Source organism: Chinchilla lanigera, unplaced genomic scaffold, assembly GCF_000276665.1.
Source record: "Chinchilla lanigera isolate Chin_1 unplaced genomic scaffold, ChiLan1.0 scaffold00020, whole genome shotgun sequence".
Taxonomy (NCBI): Eukaryota; Metazoa; Chordata; class Mammalia; order Rodentia; family Chinchillidae; genus Chinchilla; species Chinchilla lanigera.
The window spans coordinates 22,501,012-22,522,184 of NW_004955421.1; the positions used below are offsets into that span (position 1 = coordinate 22,501,012).

The window sequence follows — 21,173 nt, forward strand, 5'->3', positions numbered from 1 at the left end:
TGAACATCTTAAAAGCAAAAACCTTGGCATGATGCATTTGCTTATGTATCTTGTCATTCCCTCACAAAACTAACTGTGCCCATTTCCTAGGACCCAGCAGAACTCAGCCTTCAGGAGGGAAAATTTGGTAAGAAGTTCTGGGTTAAATGAACGACAAACAGAGAAAGGACGAAAGCAGAAAACCGTGTCCTTTGTGTAACGAGAGTGTGACTAAATTGAACACTGTGAAGTTACCTATAGACATTATCATATTATTGAATCAAATTTGGTTTAAAAAAACATCCACAATTATACTCACTCAGTAGAACCCTGTGGAGGTATTAAAACTTGGAGAATCTATAAATGCTAGGATGGAGAGAAGCCCAAAATACACTTAGGAGAAAAAAGAAAGTAAATTCCTAAAATAAAGTATCAAAGCACGGTTAAAAATTTTTGTAGTATTCTCTCAAAAATATCGAGAAAATTCTGGAAAGGTGTAAACCAAGCCGTTAATTCTGTTTATTTCTGGAAAGAGTGATAATAGTGAGTTTTACTTTCTGTGTTCACATTTCTACATTATTTTAATTACTTACATGGCCAAGTATGGTGGAACACACCTGTAATCGCAGTACTCCGGGAAGCTGAAGCAAGAGGAATGCGAATTCGAGGCAAGGGTGTGCAAGTTAAGGAACTTCATGAGAGCTTGTCTCAAAATAAAACAGGGCTGAGGATGTAGCTCAGAGTAAAGGCTCTGTGTTCTAATCTCCAGTACCACAAAAAACAAAACAAACAGCAACAACAAAAGCCCCAAGAATCACCAAATGAGAAGCTCTGACTGTTTTGTTTTGTTTTGTTTTTTGAGACAGCGTGTCGCTATGTAGTTCCAGCTGGCCTTCAACTCACTATGTATTCAGGCTGGCCTTGAACTTACAGTGATTTTCCTGCCTCAGTCTCCAAAGAAGCGCTGATATCTTAAAAAGAAAAAGTCAAATGTGAGTCTTGGGTTGTTCTAGGAAACCATTTTGTATTCTGGGAGTTAACTCCGGTGGCTTGTGTGTGTGTGTGTGTGTGTGTGTGTGTGTGTGTGTTTTCCGGTACCAGGAATCAAACTCACGACCTTGTGCTTGCCAGGCAGGTGCTGTGCCCTGAGCTAAATCCCCAGCCCTCTGGTGGATTTTGATGGTCTTCTCATTTTGAACATAGTTCAATCCAGACGGAGCCACATACCTAAGGACACTCTCTCTTCCTTCTTTGGAGATAGAATAGAATGCAGCTATGACTTTTTTCCCTGTGGAAATATCCTTTAAAATATTTGTTTTAAATGCATACTGTAAACCATAAATTGTGTGTTCATTTGTCAAACTTATTTTTTGAGCCTTACTGAAGAATGGGGTTATTTATTTATTTATTTATTTATTGACGCTTTTTTTTTGAGACAAGGCCTCAATTTGTAGTTCAGGCTGGCCTTGAACTCACTATGTAGCCCAGACTGGCCTTGATCTCTCAGCAGTCATCCAGCCTCAGCCTCTCATGAGCTGGGATTATAGGCGTGAACCATCACACCTGCCTGGATATTTCATTTATCATACAGCCTTAGAAATATTTCCTTGCCAATATGCCCAAGAGGACCACCTGTGCTATATTTTGCTGCATGACAATACAGGCAGTTTGTGATCTGCCCTCAGGAAATGACCAGAGAATGGTATTTTGCTGCCTGCTGAAAAGCTCTTGTAAAGAAGATTCTGTTTCAGATGTTTATGGGTTAATCATTTTAAAGGACCTCTGTGAAATCCTGCAGAGTTATTTGTCCATGAAGTATTCCATCTGATCACTGGGTTCAGAGAAAAGGGGAAATTATTGTTTATCCCTATGATGGCAGAATTTTTATTTAAGCCTGTCTCATTTTTAGATGCTGGCAGATGGAAAAGTTCAACAGAATAAATCAGCAAAAGCTGTTGTAATAGGTCAGAAAGCTGGGGAAACCTGATGAATTAATGTCATCCACTTGCTTTTTTCCCCATGACCCTACTCTTACCGGTCACTTGGAAAAAATATGACAAAGATAAATCAATCACAGCAATGCAGATGTTGGTGGCCACAGGAGATCTATAATTACATGAACCCAGTGGCTACTGGAGGGTCACGGCCAGTTTGATCTCCTTAGTAAATTCTATTGACATGGCAAAGTGAAACCAAGTGGAATATCAAAAACCAAGCAGGGAAAAAACATGGTGGAAGCCAACTGATTGTTGTCAGTAGTAACTCACTTGGGGTCAAAATTGACATCTGTGGAGTAAAAGTGATGAGTATGATTGTAGAGGGCGCACTGCATGCTGCAAAAGAATGAGAAAGACCCATAGCAGAGGGTATTTGGTCCCACTGAGAAAGCAAGCATGGGGCTGCAGACTTTAAAAAAAAAGTCAGTAAATTACTTAGGTTTTCTGGGCTGGGGATATAGCTCAGTGGCACAAGCACCAGCCTAGCCTAGATTTTCTTTCACTAAATTATATTCAGGCAACTGAAATAAGAAGCTAAAATTCCAGTTTTGGCATAATTGTTACTTATATTTAAAAGAGAAAAGAAAGGAAATTTCTCAACTGTTGGAAAGATGTAGCAAGTGCAGCCTGACCATTTTACGTGGAAATGGCCAGGTTACGGTGTGGACGTTTGGTAGAAGTTACACTGTGTTTACAAAGAGGGCAGAGAGTTAACCGTACTCTGAAAGCCCTAGCTATGTAATCTCATCCAACTTACTGAACTTGGCTGATCCTCAAGTGAACTGGATGTTTCCCTAGATTTAAAGCCTTAATACAGAAAAATTCTGACACTAGTGTTCCATGATGCTAACACCACCCAGAAAGCCAAGGGAATACTTTTAAGAGCAAAAAAAAAAAAAAAGTAATATTCCACTAACAAGCCTTCATTAAGTGCCTTCTGTGTGACAGGCACTGTACTCTCATGGCAGTAGTGCAAGGCAGGTACTGTGACCTTTTTGAAAATGAGAGAATTGAGGTGCAAGGAACAATTCCACTTCCAAAATCTCGTGGACAGTAAAAGGTGGGATTGTGACTTAAACAGAGCTCTGTGGTGCCAAAATCTGGGTTCTTCCATTCGTCCAATCCACCTTGGTTGGCACAGAACACGGGCCCACAGTAAGGTGACATTTCCAGGTCCTCCCTGTGTCTGGGTGGAGCTCCATGTCTACTTTTGCTGATGGAATGTGGCCAGAACTGACTTACATTCTTTACACACCTGCCCACAGGAGGGCCGTAGGACATCTCCCTCTCTTTCCCCAGCTTGCGTGACTGTAGGCCAATGGTTCCGAGGTGGTGGTGTCACTCAGTAGATCTTTGATTTCACTGCTTAGCAGAAAACTGTCCAAGAAAGTCACCAACCATAAACCTTGATTCTATTAGGGTTCTGAGATTTCAGGGCTGAGGATTTCAGCAACTATTGAGAGGACTTCCAAATTCAGTTTGTGTGTGTGTGTGTGTGTGTGTGTGTTTAGTGAAGAAACCAAGTTCTTTTTTGCCCATCAAAATAGAGCCAAAGCTGCCGTATGAGTTAGGATCTCACAGAATCGTCAAGCTTAGCAAATAAAAATACAAAATTATCTTTTCAGTTTGAATTTTAGACAAGCAACACTTTAGAGTATAAACATAGTCTGTGCAATATTTGGGACTTTCTTTTACTAAGAAATTATTCATTGTTTATGTGAAATTCAAATTAAACAAAAGCAAGAAGTTAAATACAAGTAGGAAGTAGCTGCTTCTATTTATCTATATCTATCTATTTCCTATCTTAAAAACCACTTTATCAAATAATTGACATATAAAAAGCTGTATGTGAACTACTTGGGAGGCTGAGGCAGGAGGATCACATGTTTCAGGCTAGCTGGGCAACTTAGTGAGACCTTGTTTCAAAATCAAATAAAAAAGACTGGGGATGTCTAGAGCACTTAACCTGGGTTTTAATCCTCTGGGGTTAAAAAAATAAATTCACTTCTCTGTGCTTGGCCTATTTCAGCCAGCATAATGTCCTCCGGGACCATCTACATGGTCATATGTGACAGGATTTCAGGAAGGGCTTTAGGACGGGTGCAGGGACTGCTCCTCTCAGTGAGTGGTATTTATTGAACTGGGATTAGAAGGCAGTGGGAGTAAAACCACATGATAAGTCAAGAAGAGAAATTTCCAGGAAGACACTGATGTAGGAGAACATATGGCCTGTTTTGTTTGAGGAACTGAAAGGAAGCCTGTGCCGTAGTAGCATGGCTCAGAGTACGCAGTGCGCTGCACCGAGAGAGGGGCAGCAGGGCCGGGCCATCCCTGCTGTCTGCTAAGGCTGGACTGCATCCCAAGTGAAGGAGTCTGAGTGATCTACTGCTACGTGCTCTTCCAGGCTGCTGTGAGTATTGCATGGAGGGAAGCATGAAAGTGGAAGTAGCAAGGCCGGTTAGGAAGACGTTACAGCAATCAGGAAAAAGAAGTGTTGCAGGATCTGTGTCTGAGGGGCGTGCACACAGGCTTTCCAGCCCCACATGTCCTCAGAATGCTGCCACTCTCAGGGGCTGGGGATTTAGCTCAGTGGCAAAGCGCCTGCCTGGCAAGCGCAAGGTCATGAGTTTGGTTCCTGGTACCGGAGAAAAACCAAAAAAAAAAAAGAATGCTGCCACTCCCATCAGGAGGTGGAGTCTAGTTCCCTCTTGAACCTGGGAGAGACTCAACTGCTCTGACCGGTGGAACATGGGGAAGAAGCTGCATGGCTGTCAGAGCTAGGTGTTGAAAGGCAGGATGAATTTTGCTCAGCTCTCTCTTCAGCTCACACAAGCCATGTGGAGAGAGCCCAAGGGTCCCCCCAAAACAGGAACTGAGATTGCCAAACAGCAGCCACCATCAACTGCCACACCTGTGAGATTTCAGCGTTCAGATCTTCCAGACCTCAGTCACTGGGGAGCGGGAGCGGAGAGGAGCCGTCTGTGCTCTGTCTCGTCTGAGTTCCTGAGGCAGAGAATCCATGAGCATGATGTTTATTTCACATAGTCAGATTCTGGGGTAACTGCGGTGCATCCGTAGTAATGGGAACAAGAAGACAGTGGCTGGAACTTCTGTGGTAACAGTGGACTTGGAGAAAGTGGACCTACTGGAAATGTGAACGGAATGAGAATTAACAAGATGTCATCATGAAAGGGACAGAAACAGTCTTCATTATGAAGATACAGGAGAAGGCCACAATAGAATAAAACTTTGAAAATCTCACATTTTTAATGGTGTGTGCATTTCATCTTGAGAACTTTACCCTTTTTAAAAAAATAATTTGACCTCTGTTCAGATGTAGTTAATTAAGGATCGATCATTAACCCTTCAACATGGATAAATATTGAAATCAAGTCTTCTTTTAGATAAAAAAAAAAAAAAACCAGAGGTCTCTGATGGCATCAACAAAGAGGGAAAGGGAAAAATTAGCATTGCAAAATATAAATGGTATCTTTGTAACTACTTTCTATAGCCGAACTCTTCTTGGTCTTGGACTCTGTTGCCTGTCATGAGTTTCATTCATCTTGGGCAACTCCTCGCATTATTAAACCAGGGACTCAACTGGTTCTGTGTGATGAATGATAGCAGTGTTATGTGCTATTGGCTCTGTGTCAAGCATCATATGTATGAACACATTTAACCTTACCAGTAAACACAGGAAGGACGGGCCATTGTTACCCCACCTTTACCAGGAAACAGAGGTGGGAAATGGGCCTTATACAAGGTCACCAGCTGGGTAATAGTGGTGTAGGGATTCACACCTGGCTCTCTGTGGGTAAACAACTTTTTCTCAGCCCCTAATACTATCTTCATCTGTTACTTTCAATGTTCCTTAGAACTTCAAGGCTGTCAATGGATTATCCTCTGGGTCTCTAAAATTGGAGGTTATTAAATGTTGGGGGGGCAAGGGGTGGAAGGCCAGATAATTGCACACCAATAGTCTTTTTTTTTTTTTTTTGGTTTTTCTCCGGTACCGGGAACTGAACTCACGACCTTGTGCTTGCCAGGCAGGCGCTTTTGCCGCTGAGCTAAATCCCCAGCCCCCACACCAATAGTCTTAATCAAGCAATAGCAGTGTCCCCTGGAGACAGTGCTTGGCCGGATGCCATATTAAGGAGGGGCTGAATGAACCTGGGACTCAGAGCAGTTGTGGGTGGGCTTCATCTCAGGGTTCCTAGTGTTAAAATCCTACAGTGACTGGGTGAGGGACTACTACAGGAGATGTCCAGAGTCAAGGAATCATGATCAGGCCAGCAAGAGACATCCAGAGAATTATAAACTGAATGACTCAGGATCCAATTCCATAACCAGAGGCCAGGACTATCTTGAACTTCTGTGGATTTGAAAGCACTGGAACTGGCATCCTGCCCTACTCCTACAGCAGGCTTGCTGGGATTACTTGGCATGGATCTGGGCTCTGACTGCCTCCTTAGTCTACCAGCAAGACTAAGAGTCATGCTGTGAATTGAACAGTACCACAAAACTGTAGAGGCCAGAAGATAACCATAGGCTTGAAATCATGGGGAAAATTTTTTTAATCACTTGTGGGTTTTTTTTTCTGTTTTTTCTTCCATTGTTTGCTTTTGTTTTTTGTGTGTTACTGTTGTTTTTAGTTTTAGTTGTATTTTGTTCTTGTTTACGTTTCTTCCTTCCTTCTTTCTCTTCTGTCTCCTTCATCAGTATCCTGAGAGTTGGGTAATTGTCTTTGTCCTTTAGCCTTGCTTCTAATCTCTCTCTTCTTTTATTTTTCCATTTTTTCCTTTTAAATTTTCTCCCCTTAGGGTAAAGCTGCTCTACTGAGTGGGTATTTAATGTAAACGGTTTTCTGATTTGCTTTAGATTTTGTTATATAACTATCAATTGTGTACCTATGGTTGAAGATGACAAATGAATAGTTATCACAGCTCGTCATTTTCCAGTCTATGCTTGATGTCATTGTTATTACCGATTGCACTACTTTAGCCAAGGTAACGTGGTTGTTGTGATCAACTGATCTTCCTTATATGCCAATACCTAAATTGTCTGGGAATCATAAACAATATTATAGCCCAATAACAAAGAACTGGGTGCTAGGTCAAACAGGTAGCAACATTCATCCCTATTAAATCAAAGAGGTAGGATACTGGGACAACCTCAAAGGCCAAAAGCCAGCTACAGCTAGCAGACAGCTCTGAAAAGTAGTCATTTCCTAAAGAGGTCTCAATACTAACAATAAAGCTACCTACAATAAGCACTTTACAAACCTCAACACAGAAAATAAATAAACAATGACAACAAAGAATAGAAAATCAGAAAACATGGACATAAGATGCAACCTATAATCTCCAACTCACCTAAGGCAAATCAAGAGGTCATTGAAGTGGAAGAAGCAAAAGTCACCCAGCTTAATTTTATGAAATGGTAGCAGTGGAAGTAGCAAAACAGATCAATAAGTTTCTTGACAAAAATAAAACAGATATAATTAAAGAGATAAAGACCATAATGAAAGAAACAAGTAGTGAATTTAGAGTAGGTACAGATAAACTGGGCATAGCGGAAGAAGCCTATAATCCCAACACTCAGGAGGCTGAGGTAGAAGGATTGCTGTATGTAGTCAGCCTAGGCTACATAGTGAGTTCAAGGCCAGGCTGTGCTATGAGACTTTGTCTCAAAAAAAAAAAGAATATATACAAATAAAATAGAGGAAGAACATGGAAACCATGAATGCCCAACATCAAAAAGAACTAGAAGTCCAGGACTCTAAAATAGACTCAGATAGAAGTCCAGGAGATTAAAATTTCTGCTAAAAGTATACACAGCAGTTAACCAGTGTGAAGATAGAATATGAGATGTAGAAGACAGGGTTGTGGTTGGTGATTAACAAATGAAAGACCTTTTGTTTTTGTTTTTGTTTTTCTTCTGATACCAGGAATCAAACTGACGACCTTGTGCTTGCCAGGCAGGCACCATGCCGCTGAGCTAAACCCCCAGCCAGAAGATCTTTTAAAAATAGCAAGGTATCTATTATATATTTGGGTCCTTAGTTACACTTTTAATCTTTCTTACCAGAGAAACAATGTGATATTTATACATATGTGTTTGATTTATTTCACTTAAGAGTTGGGGCTCAAGGTGCATCCATTTACTTAGAAATGTCTCAAAATTATCCTTCTTTGTGGCAAAGTAATACTCCATTGTATAAAAATAGAGTAATACTCCATTCATTGGTTGATGGGCATTTGTTTCCAAGATTTAGCTATTACAAACTGTGATGTTGTAAACATGAGTGTGCATATATTGCTGTGGTATGATGCTTTTAGGTCTTTTGGGAAGATACCAAGAAGGGCAATAGCTGGGTCAAACGGGATCTCTAGTTTTAGTTTTTTGAGGAATTTCCACACTGATTTCCACAATGGTTGCACCAGTCTATACTCCTATGAACAATGGAGAAGGATTCCTTTTTCCCCATTGCCCCACCAACATTTATTTTTAGTTGATATCCATTCTTTTCAAGGTAAGATAGAATCTCAGTGTTGTTTTAATTTGCATCTCTCAAATGACCAATGATGGTGAACATTTTTTTCACATATTTATTTGCTGTTTCTAATTCTTCATCTGAGAAGTTTCTATTCATTTCAGATGCCTGTTTTGTACTGGGTCTTTAAGTTTGGAGGATTCTGTGGGATTTTTTTTTTTTTTTTTAGCTTTTTTTTAGTTTTTTATATATTCTAGATGTTAGTCCTTTGTCTGATGAACAGCTGGCAAAAATTTTTTCCTACACTGTGGGTTGTCCCTTCACTCTGTTGGTGACTTCTCTTGCTGGGCAAAAAGCTTTTTAATAAGATGAGATTCCAGTTGTTGATATTTTGTGATAGTTCCTGTGAAATTGGGATTTTGTTCATAAAGTCTTTGCCTATACCAATATCTTCAAGAATTCTACCATGCTCAAATGGGAAAGGGATCCAGGGAAGAGGGACGGGGGAAGTAAAGGAAAAGAAAAAAAATGGGAAAAGAAGGAAAAAATGGAAACAAAGCTTTTGTAAATAAGAAGGGAAAGAGAGCTTGAAAGGAGGATAGAAGAATGGGAAAAAAATAATCAAGATATATCAGGTAGAGGTACAAATCCCCTATGATGAATGTGATCATTATGTATACCTAAAACGTACCAATAAACTTAATTAATTAAAAAATATGATCTGAGGCAGGGAATATAGCTCAGCAGCACAGTGCCTGCCTGGCAAGAGCAAGGCCCTGACTTTGATTCCTGCTACCAAAAAAAAAAAAAAAAAAAAAAAAAAATCTGTCAAAAAAAATGGCAAGGGTTCACAAAAATCAATCCTATAGCTGCTAAATTATGCAAAGAAGAATAATATAAGATTGATCAGAATCAATGAAAAATGCGAAGATAGCACAAAGTTGGATGTGGTGGCAATTCTTGCAATCCCAGCACTTGGGAGGCTAAGGCAGGAGCATCGCTGTGAGTTTGAGGCCAGTCTGAACTATGAAACATGACCCTATCTCAAACATAACAAAAACAAACAAATACATACATATATATATAGAGAGAGACAGAGCAGGGAGGGAGGGAGGGAAGGGGAGGAAGAGAGAGAGAGAGAGAGAGAGGGAGATAGAGGGAGAGACAGAATATATATATATATATATATATATATATATATATATATATATATATATATACTAGGGGTAGTGCTTTATACAAAAGTGCTGGGCTCAGTCTCCAGTACAGAAAAGCTGATTTAATTAATGGTTCTAATCAGTAGCCTCTGTATCTAGGCCTTTGAAATGTGCCTTCCTAAGCTGAATCTGAATGTGCATACTGCTTTAGCCAATAACATGGACGCGCCTACACAGAACACAGAGCTAGGAACAGCATTTGCATCTTCTTCCCTCTCTCTTCAATCTCTGCCACTGTCATGAATTTAACCTTGATGGAAGAGGCAAGTCTGTGCAGAGGACACCTGAGACTTATCCAACACCATCCTACACAAGTGACTTTGGTGACCCAGCTGAGATCAGCAAAGCTACATGATAATACAAATGTCCTCTAGACCATATTTTCAGCTATTTAGTTTTGAGGCAGTTTGTCATTTGTAATACTAACCAGCACAGGTAAAAATAAAATGAGCTATAATAGCCAACACACAAATCTAAAGATCATCAGTATGATTCCTGATTAAAGAAATGCAAAACTGAAACACTAAGCTGTTACCGCAGTTAGTAGATACTACCTTTGCTGATGGTGTAGAGAAATTGAGCACTTTCCTATACAGCAGGCTTGGGAAGGAACGGGGCAAAGTCTTGACTTAGGGAAGCCAGATGGGGAAGCCACACTTCTGCTGCTTCAGCCAGCAAACACTGTCATGAAGTGACTGTTTTTTCCATGTAGACTTCCTGATTGTTTTGGCTTCCCAACTAGCAGAGATAGCACATTTCTGCAATAGGAAGTTGAGGTTCCCACTTCCCCGTTTGTCAAGGATGTTCCCGATTAAAAGGCAGATCTTTTTGAGGCCCAGGCCTGTGTATGACTCTTGGAGTCGTCTCTAAAAGTGCAACCCAGATTTGTTCTTGGGGCTTCCCAACAACTTTGCTTTCTGTGTAGTGCCCTACAACAAAGTTCCTTCTACTTTCACTGGCTAGAACAAACACTGTTTTCTGCTAACTGAACTGTAGCTAGCATAGCAACATAAAATTCCATACATCCTTTGATCCACTTCTACGAATTTATCTCCCACGAAGATGTGCTCACTGTAGCACTGTTTACAAAAACTTTCAAAACTCTAGAAACATCCTAAATGTCTGTAAATAGGAATCACCTTAGACAAACTGTGGGACATTTGGATAATGGAACATTTGAGAGTGTATCGTATGTTCCTATTTGAATAGACAGATGATTTTTATTTGTGTTATTTGAACTTTTCACTGTAAGCAACTGTGAAATTAAATAAGGCATATGAGGGTTATACCATCTATAACCTTTTTCAAATCCACAAATGATTCCTTGAAGGTATCATATATGTAGGTGCAGAATACCTATTGTGAAGGGCTTTGGGGGTTTCTGGTAAGAAGTAATCACTTCCTTCCAGGGCTGCACACCTTGACCTTGACTACTACATACATAAATAGTTCTAACAAAAATCAGTCAATCAATAGTTCTAACATAAGGCACAGTGATATTTGCTACAAACTGCAAAGCAGGAAGGAGAGGGAAATCTGTAAGACTCTGCTGGGCTTAGATGAACAATGTTTGGGTCAAGAGCTAATTTTTACTGGGTATTCTATATTCCTCTGGCCTTTGAGAATTGTTATCATTTATTATTTACTATATACCAGATACTGGGTGACCTTAGGAAGGTGCTTGTGCCTGTGTTGGGAGAGTGGGTTGTACGGCTGGTGCCAGATAACCACGGATGTTTTTGAGCATAGACCACTACCTAGGCATAGTGTAAAAGAATCCTTTTGCCCTGCTTGCCTGGCAAAGGGCCCGTCTTGGTGAAATATAACTCCACCTACTTCGTACCTGAGCAGTCAACAGTGGCGAACAGGACAGTGAACCTCATCTGACCCTTGTGCTGCCTTGAAACCCAGGGGCACTTCCCTACCCCAGTGTTTCTCCAAGTGTGCGTTACCTACAGGTGGCTCTCAGGTCAGCACCACTCAAGAACTTGAGGGAAGCACACACTTCCAGAGGAGGAGAAATGTGGGGGCGCTGCTGTTCAATTGTGTAAGATGAGGGACTGGGGATTTAGCTCAGCGGCACAGCGCCTGCCTGGCAAGCGCTAAGTCGTGAGTTCGATTCCTGGTACCGGAAAAAAACAAAACAAAAAAAAATTGTGTAAGATGAGTAAGTGCTGGACATCTGCCTTTAGTTAAGGAGACTGTACTGTGCATCTAACAAGGGGTAAAAGAGATCTCGTATTAAAAGTCTACACCACAGGGTGGAAGAAAAAGAAAAGGAGCTGAGAGTACAGCTCAGTGGTACAGAACTTGCCTAGCATTCTTGAGCCCTTGGGTTTGATCTTCCGTGCCACAAAGGCAAAATAAAAGGGACAAAAAGAAACTTTTGGAAGTGAGGGATAGGTTTATTTCCTGAACTGTGATGACGGCTTCATGGGTGTATGCACATGTCCAAAGGCATCAGCTTGCATGTATATGGAGTATGTGCAGCTTTCTGTGTCCCAATTATGCTTCAGTAAAGTTGTGTTAGTACATGTTTGCAGTACAGGTTTACATTCCTTGTGTGGAGTTGGTATATGTACCTAACACATCTTAGTTCCTTTTTGTATCTCCTTCCCTCCCTTCCCTCCACCTCCTGATCCTCTTCCCATTTGAGAAAGACTCCAGACCTGATTCAGCCCTCTGGGTCCAGCAACCTGTGCTCAGTGAGCTTCCCACGTGAGTCTGGGAACCCCTGTCCAGGCCTTGCTTCTCCTTCTTCACTCTGCAGACCTCCACACCGAGTCCTCACTTTCAGCTAACCACTGCGAAAATGGAAATGATCAGAAAACCACTTCTCCCAGCCCCTTATCTATGCAGCCCTGGCTCTGTGTTCTTCTGTTCTGCTTCCTATCTTCTTACTGGGCAGGACCTCTCATGTTAACCGTAACTCTTCCCCTTGTGCAATGGAAGTGACTCAAACTGTGGTCTGCAGAGCAGCAGCAGCAGCAGCGGCAGCGGCAGCGGCAGCGGCGGGGTCATTCCCTGGGAACTTGCTGGAAATGTAAATCAGAACCTGCAATTAATAAGACTCTGGGTGCTTCCTATGACATTCAGTTTAAGAAGCATTACTGATCCTGTTTCCTCTTTCCTCCTCTAAGACCTTGCCCCCACCAACAATGGTGGCTGTCTTGCTTTGTCACCCCCCATCCCCACCCACTGGATCCTTCTCCCTGCATGCAAACTGCTAGCTGTAAGCTGGTCCATTGAAGAAAATACAACCCCACACGCTGACCCACAGTCCTCTCTGCTGCTTCATTCTTCTTTTGTGGGTGTATGGGTCCATGCTATGAACCAAATCCTGAGGAAAAACTTCCCTAGGCCACCGCCATTTTGGAACATGGCACTCTGGGGCTCTCTTCTCAAAGCAACGTCTTTCATTTTTGCAATTTTGAGGCTGCGAAGAGCGGAGTCCTGCTGCTTCTTGTGATCCCTCAGGCCATATTTCTATTCTCCTGTTCCTTCTCAGCAGTCAAGATCTCCTCAGTCCTATCTTTGCAGTCCATAGCTTTACTGGAGCTTCCTTTCTGGCCAAACTCACAATGTTTTAAATCATCCTGCTGGGCACTCCACTCTTGATTCTCAACAGTGATCTGGCTAAAAGCCCTCAACAGTAGCCATGCCCACTACTTCAACATTAGACTGCCTTGTAATTTCTTCTGCCAGATGAATTAGTCTGCCACACTTAATCTCAGTCTCAGGCTAAGTCTGTAGACAAACTTTCTGCCAAGGTGTAACACACATTGTTTGGAGTCCGACTGCCATTGCTGTCCTTCCCAGCAGAAACCTCCTGAGCCTGGTCTTTATCAGTTGCATCTCTAACAGCATTCTGGTCTTCTGAGCTCTGACCAGAATCTCCATCAACTGCACTTTAAGGCATTCCAGGCTGCTTGTTCAGCTGGCCTCTCTGAACCTTTCCAAACTCTTTCCCTAAGCCCGTTCCAAAGGCTCCTGAGCCACGTGGTCAGGTAGTCACAGCGAGGATGCCATGCTTGGTACCAAATTTGGCCTTACTTTTCTCATTTCTGAAACTAAATATCTGATGCCCACAACTGAAGGGAGAACTAGTTTATTTAGTTCACAGTTTGTAGGTTTCAGTCCGTCATCAGCTGGCTCCAAGGCAGGGCCGTGTGGCAGACAGGCATCACAGAGGAAAAACAATTCGTGGTGGGCAGAAGGTAGCAAAGCAAACGGGGCAGCCACAGCTCTTTCTATCCCTTATATCTTATCCAAGCTACTTAGAGTAGGCAGCACTCACACCCTTCATCCTGGTGCCCTTGATCCTAGCATTACACCATGAATCAACCCCAGCATCACATTCTAGATCCAGCCACCAATGAAAAAGCCCCACATATGACTGCATGAGGCTTTGGGAGGATATCTAGACACAGCCCTAACACCTACTACAAAAAGAGGTCATATTTAATCACTCATCTGCTTAAAACCCTCCAATGGCTTCCTCCAACTCACCAAAGAAAAATGGCCCACCGGGTCTCTGTGATCTAACCCCACTTCCTTCCACCTTCTCTCTGCTTACTCATTTCTGCCACATTGGCTTCCTTCCCCTTCTGCTAACACAGCAGACATAGCCTCAGGCTCGAGCCCCTGCTGCTGGCTCTGGCTAGGATGTTCTCTCACGGCTTGCGGGGTTCTCTCCTCAGACGTTCCTGGCACTTCCCATCCTTTCCCTGCTCCATTTACTTGCTAGCACTTTCAAACAACTGATGTATCAGTGTCTCACCAGGTTTTGGTTTCCAGGCCGTCTCCCCAAACTACGAGTCAGAAATGTTTGTCGAGCATGTGTGGCTCCGAGTTCTCCAGGCCTGGCACACAGCAGGCACTCACAGTATTGAGTGAACATAGATGCTCCCATTTAATCACTGTCATGGGCACCCTGTGCCAAGGCTCTGATACTTTCATCTTGGACCTGAGGCAGCTGAGGTGGCGTAGATTTCTTAAAACCAACAACAGTGCATGAAAAAGCTACAGTTTGAGTTTAGAGCTCATACCACTAACTAAGCTATGCGGCCTCTTTCCCACTCCGAAAATCTCAGAGAAAGTAAAATCCTGTAGAAAATTATCATTGCTGTTTTTTTTTTTTTCTTTCCAATGTTTCAAATGCTTTCATGGACGACTCCCCCTTGGGGATGCTTCGAGGCTTTTAGGAGAGGGGGAGCAAGGAGAAAGAGATGAAGCTCACAGAAGGCACTGAGCTGGTGGAAATACCTCACTTGATGTGTTCAGGTCAGAAAATGCAGAGGCAGAAGTGAAGCAGCTGACAAACAGAATATTCCCTAGTGTTTCCTCAGGAATACCAGGTCTGCCTTTATTATGAAGTCACTTACCTTTCTGAGGGTTGGTGAAACAGGTGAGGATTTTATAAATGCTGAATGATGGACCCAGTCACATGTGCAGAGCACATTTTTATGGTCCCCGCTAATGTCAGAGGCCAGACCTCACCTCTACCTCGTTTTTTCAATAAAACTGTACTACTTCCTCTAAATTGAATCTATACCCCCTCTATTGCTTGTTTATACAAACAATTTAAAAGAGACTATACAAATGTAAGTAACTTTATTATTCATGATTGTAGAAAATGTAAAATACAGCATTCGTAACCATCAACGATGTGTATTCGCACCCCTCCATTTGTGCTCTACCCTTAACCACCTTCTCTTCCTGAGCCTTCATTCCTTTGTAAAGGTCTCTATCCCAGCACATGGAGGCTGAGGCTGGAGGATCGCTGGGAGTTTGAGGCCAGCCTGGGCAACAAAGTGAGTTTAAGGCCAGCCTGAACTGCACAGTGAGACCCTGTCTCCAAAAAAAAAAAAAAAGCAGGGAATATTCTTTTTTCATCTGGAACAGAGCCTTCACAAGACCTTCTGACCCCACTTCCCCCACCTGCTGCAGGACCTCACTCAGGCAGCAAGCCTCGCTCTCACTGCTTGTTTCTTCCCTCTGTCCATAAGTATGCTGAGCTCTCACTTTCTCTGAAAAAAAAAAACAAACAAAAAAAAAAAACAAAAAAAACAAAAAACAACAACTGTCCTGTCCAACTGTGATCTTACTTTTCTTTTTTTACTACTCAACATATTCAAAGCAGCACAAGTTTGCTCAAGTCCTCCTGTGGCATCAATTATCTTCCCACTACCTACTGAGCCCCAACCTTCCAGTGAGCAGATCCAATGGTCTTTTCCCTCCTGGCCTTTAGTCAAATTTGACAAAGCTTGACTGATTATCCTGACTGTGGGGAACCACTCAGACTGCTTCAAAGCTCAAGAGGTCTAAGGACACCTGAGGACATGACCCCACTTGGTCTAGCGCAGGCACACAGTGGGATACAGTTATGAAACCATAACTTAGCACAAGTAAACATGCACACAGTGGTCGCAGCACTGTGTAAGAATATAAACATGGGATACAAGCTGTATAAGAATTACACAGTAAAGACACAGGCAGCTCTCTTGCACTCCTGCTGTCTGCTCTGCTCCACGCTGCCTGCTGTTGCTGCTGACATCTTGTACACGTTCTTTAACCTTGAGACCTCACCTGCGAAAATCTCCCTTGGGCCCCCTTGAGTGGACTGACATTGTCTATATCCTATCTTTAAAAGCAAAAACAACCAAAAGAATTAATATAGACAATCTGACAGAGGATTACATACTGATTAGAAGCAAAGTTCAGAAGCTTTTTAAGAGCACTCATATTTGTTTGGAGTATAAAGGCAGAGGGAAAAATGCATACACAGCAGCATGTCAACTGTGTGCATTTAGACACACGGAGAGGAAATTACAATGGTTACAACTGGGTGGCTGAACTATAGGGTAGTTTCATCTTTTCCTACTCTCCATATTTTCTGTATTTTACAATAAGCCTTTTAAACAAGTCTGAAGGATAAAAGGGACACTTTTCTGGTCTGCCATCTGCTGGTGAAGTTGAGCAATATGCCAAAATTAAACTAAGTTCTGTGCCTCATTACCTGGGCTCCCTCTACTTCTGTGTTTAGCCCTTTTTACTTTTTAATTATCTGTCCATTTCATTTTGTAAGTACTTTCTCGTATCATTGGTATTAATACACTAGGTCTGAACTATTTTCAAGTGCTTACAATCCTTACATACTTGGATGTCTTTCTGGCAACTTCTGCCACGATAGCTTAGTAACACATACAGTGGAAGGTGTGTTGTCAGTACCAGCCGACAGCCTCTGTGGAAATGGGTCTTAGCTGAGGTCAGAAGCTGTGCTGAAAGGGTAGTGCATTCTCTGGGAGGGGAGGCACGTGGGGCTACCACGGGCAATCAGCAGGGGTTATGTGGGAGACATGACTAGCAGCAGGAGCAGTTAAGAGGCTGCCATAGCTGTGGTCTGGGATGAGAATACAAGAGCTTGGGCAGGGCTTATAGCGGACATGGACTGGAGAGATAGCCAACAGGTGGGAACTGGCTGGGAATTCCCATAGAGGGAGGAGTCACAGGTGACCCCATGTTCCAGCTTGGGTGGCCTGGAGAACTGCGATGCCCCACCTAAGGCAGCTAATTTAGTATGTAAGAGGGTTTGGGGGAAGGTAGGTGCTGAATGAATTGAGCACACTCACGCAAAATTCTGTAGCAGGCAATAGAAAATAAAGGTTGGAAAGAGATCGGAGAGCTACTGACACAGTACTAGGGTACAGCTGAGACCAGAATGATGAATTGCTTCTGGAGCAAACACAGAACAAGGAAAGTAAACTGGAGACAGAATCTGGGCACGTCAGCATTTTAAGGACATGGCTGAAGAGAGGCACTCATGACAGAGGCAGAGAGGAAAGTCAGAAAAGACCCAGCAGTTATCAGGTGGCAAAAGTCCAGAAGGCAGCAAGGACTGATAACCAAAAGGATCAGAAACATAAGGGCTAAAAATATATTACTTGGTCTGTCAAGTAGGACATCACTGGTGATCTCAGGGACTAGCTTGCAAAGAGCAGCTGCAATAAAGTCAGGCTGTGGTGGGAGGCTGGGGGGAGCGGTGCCCGTGAGTGAAGGAGGTCGAGGAAGCGTGTATGAAAAAGGATGCTTGAGCCGGAACAAAAACTAGAAAGAGCTGCAGGACGCATAAGTCAGAGGACAAAATGAGCCAATCTGGGTAAGATGCTTGATATAGTAATCTAGTGCACAGTAAGTGTTCACTAAATACGGATTGTTGCTATCATCCATTCATCAACCATATACTATCAAAACATACTGTGTACCAGGTCTGTTCTAGGTCCTGCAGACATGTTAATAAAGTCAAAAAAAGTCCTTATCCAAGTATATATATATTATTGGGGGAGACAGTAAACAATAAATAATTCAAATTACGTGGCATGGCTGGGGAATTACCTGGCTAAGAAGGTAATTTTTAGGTAAAGACCTAAAGGCAATGAGTAACTGTAATTAGGAAGTGATGGAATATTATCATCACTGTTTTCATCCTTAATTATAAAAATATATTCTTATTATCTGTTATTACTGTTCTCTTTGGTACAATTAATGTTATTATAATCACTGCTATCTCTGGCTGCTGAGTAGTTTGAGCGGTAGCCTCCACTAGTTAAGATTTATGTCAGGAAAGCATATGGAATTTACTATAGGGAAACAAAACTGTAACACGAATTAGCAGTCACTGGTTAGTTTCAAGGGCAAAAGCTAAGTGACACCCGGCAATTGATGGTGCATGCAGAAGCTGCACATAAGAAGCTGCTCCGTGCATGTGCGGAGGGAAAGGAAAGCCAGTGGGATGTCCGCACGACAGGATTGAAGAGGTGTCTCTTCTGCCGCAGGAACACTGTAAATGCATCTCGAATCAGCACTACAGACGCAGAGAGTGTGTGACTTAAAGGTCACAAGACAGGACTGTGTTTCTACTAGCATAGTTATTTGGTGGTTAGGATAGGAATCTGCCAACGCCATCTGGGAATAATTAAGAGGAACTGGAAATTCTTGCTACGTACCCAGGCAAGCCGAAAGCTGAGAAGAAGGTGGGTGTGTAACAAGAATTAGCCGGATTATACTGAACAAGAGGATTAACTCTTGCTTACCACTGATACATACCACTCTACAGAAGACTGATTTGGGGAAATAATTATGCTTTGCAATTCAGAGAAAATGATTGAAAAAAGAAAAAGAAAGGGATTAAAAAAAAACAGTAAAAGCATCTCAATGTCTGAGCACTCATCGTACCTATAACCTCTCTAAAAGACTACATTATTTGTGAATTGCCATGCACAGTGGCCTATAATCCCCCCATTCAGGAGGCTGAGGCAAGAGGATCACTGTGAGTTCAATGCCAGCCTGAACAGGTGAGACCCTGTCTCAGAAAAAAAATAAACAGCAAAAGTGGTAATGTGAGTATTTCATTCCTCAACGGTCAAGAGGCTTTGCTGGGTAAATGGGAGGGGACAAGAGACATTAACCTGTGGGATAAAAGAACAAAACGCTGTTCTTCAATTTGGGATAATGGAAAAGCTTTGGAAAGAACTCAGTTGCATATTTATTACCAAAACAGGGCCAATACAGAATGTCTATTAAAATAAACAACAATAAAATAAAATAAAATAAACAACAAAAAACTCTAAAGATTAAAACTTTATAGCTTAGGCCAGGAGTGGTAGTGCACACCTGTAATCCCAGCACTCGGGAAGCTGAGGTAGGAGGATCACTGCGAGTTCGAGACCAGCCTGGGCTACAAAGTGAGTTGAAGCCCAGCCTGAACTGCATAGTGAGACCCTGTCTTTTATTTTATTTTATTTTATTTTTTTGTCTTTTTGAGAAAGAGTCTCACTATGCAGTTCAGGCTGGCCTTGAGCTCCCTTTGCAGCCCAGGCTGGTCTCGAACTCTTGAGGATTCCGCGGGCCTCAGCCTCCTGAGTGCTGGGATTACAGGTATGAGCCACTACACCTGGGTGAGACCCTGTTTTAAAGACAAAAAAACCCCAAAGAAACAAACAAACAAAACTTTATAGTTTAATTAGAAAAGTTTTCATTAATCCCTAGTACATTTCTGTGGAAACAGATAATAAACATTTCCCTCCCGGCTATGAAACCAGAAGTGGACCATGGTAATGGAAAAGTAAAAGCCTATGAAGGGAGAAATTAAAACAGATCAATTATATCTTACGGCTCTAGTTAACAGCAATTTATATTTTAAATATCTTCATCCGCTTACCATACAATATTGCAACACACGTACATATATTTATAAAAGTGTGTATCTTGTATTTATGTATGTTAGATGTCTTTCTAAAGATTCCAGAAACTAACTTCATCAATATTATCTAATTCTCCTTTTAGGGTGAAAGAAGTGAAATATGGACTAGGGAAAGACTCTGCCTGCACTGTGGATCTTACAACCTGCCAGGCACAGGCTGGGAACCCAGTGCTGGTCACCTGGGACACCCCCGTGGAAGAGGAGAGTGCAGGGGGGAAGCAGGAGGAGACGAAAATGCTGCACACTGAGGAATTTTACTGACTCTGTTAGTGACGTAAGACGCAGCGTATGAACTCGCACACACTTTATTATCTCCCTTTAGGAACGTTCTTACGTCACGGGGCTGTGGTTGAAACCCTGAAGGACGTCTGCTCTCTTTGCAAGCTGCTGAGCCAGGGTGCCCGTTACGTCTTCGGAATCCTTCAGGCCGGACTGCAGGAGAAACTCAGCGCAAGCCGAGTGCTGGCCTGCACAGGCCAGATGCAGGGCTGGGGAGACAAAAATGACAGACACAGAACATGACCCCTGCAGCAGTGCAGACCTTGCAAGTCCATTGTACGCAACAAAGATGCTGGTTCACTCAACTGCACAGACTTTATACCTTCGTGCTCTATCCCTATGACTTAGCCTATATTGGATCACAATATATTTTTTAATCTGACTCCGTTGGAAGTATTTTTAAGATAATTATCAGTTAGGGTTTAAGAAACTTCTAAAGCAGTGGAGGGAACTAACAGGAAAGAGAAGATGGTTCTTCCTCATGCTCACCCCTGTCTGCCACTTGAGCATGGTTTTTGATAATACAGAGAGCTTCAACATCTTGTTCAAGTCTCTTTGTAAGTGAAAATCACCATAAAAAACAATGATGTGGCGAAAAAGCCAATCTGCTGACCAATCTTTCCAGGTGGAGAAATTAAGTGTCGGTGAGTCCTTGTGTGCTGAGTCCAAGAGCATCTCCGTTCCTGCCGTCTGGACCCGAGGAGCCAGCCTGGATTCCTGTCTGGGGCAGAGCTGCCCTTCCAGCCCTGGCCTGAGGATTTGTTGTCTGCAAGCCTTTGAAGCACGCAGATCCCAATAAACCCCCCAAAATGGCCTTTGGCTGTCAGAATACTAATTAGAGGGTTTATTCTAAAGTCCAAGTCTAAAAAAACACACGATTATCTCAACAGACACAGAAAAAAAAGTGCCAAAGTCCAACACCCATTCATGATAAAAACCCTACAGAA

The 21,173-nt window shown here is 42.4% G+C and overlaps 1 protein-coding gene across 2 annotated transcripts in view; it reads right to left on the bottom strand.

Moving 5' to 3' along the window:
• Window positions 1-19,695: 19,695 nt before the first annotated feature.
• Window positions 19,696-21,173, bottom strand: part of Ankrd16 (ankyrin repeat domain 16) — a 14,912-nt gene continuing 13,434 nt past the window's right edge. For both annotated transcript variants that reach the window (XM_013513667.1, XM_005383851.2), the window contains one exon: window positions 19,696-20,435. In XM_013513667.1, the coding sequence (XP_013369121.1) occupies window positions 20,278-20,435 (158 nt within the window). In that variant the 3' untranslated portion in view covers window positions 19,696-20,277. The remainder of the gene's footprint in view (window positions 20,436-21,173) is intronic.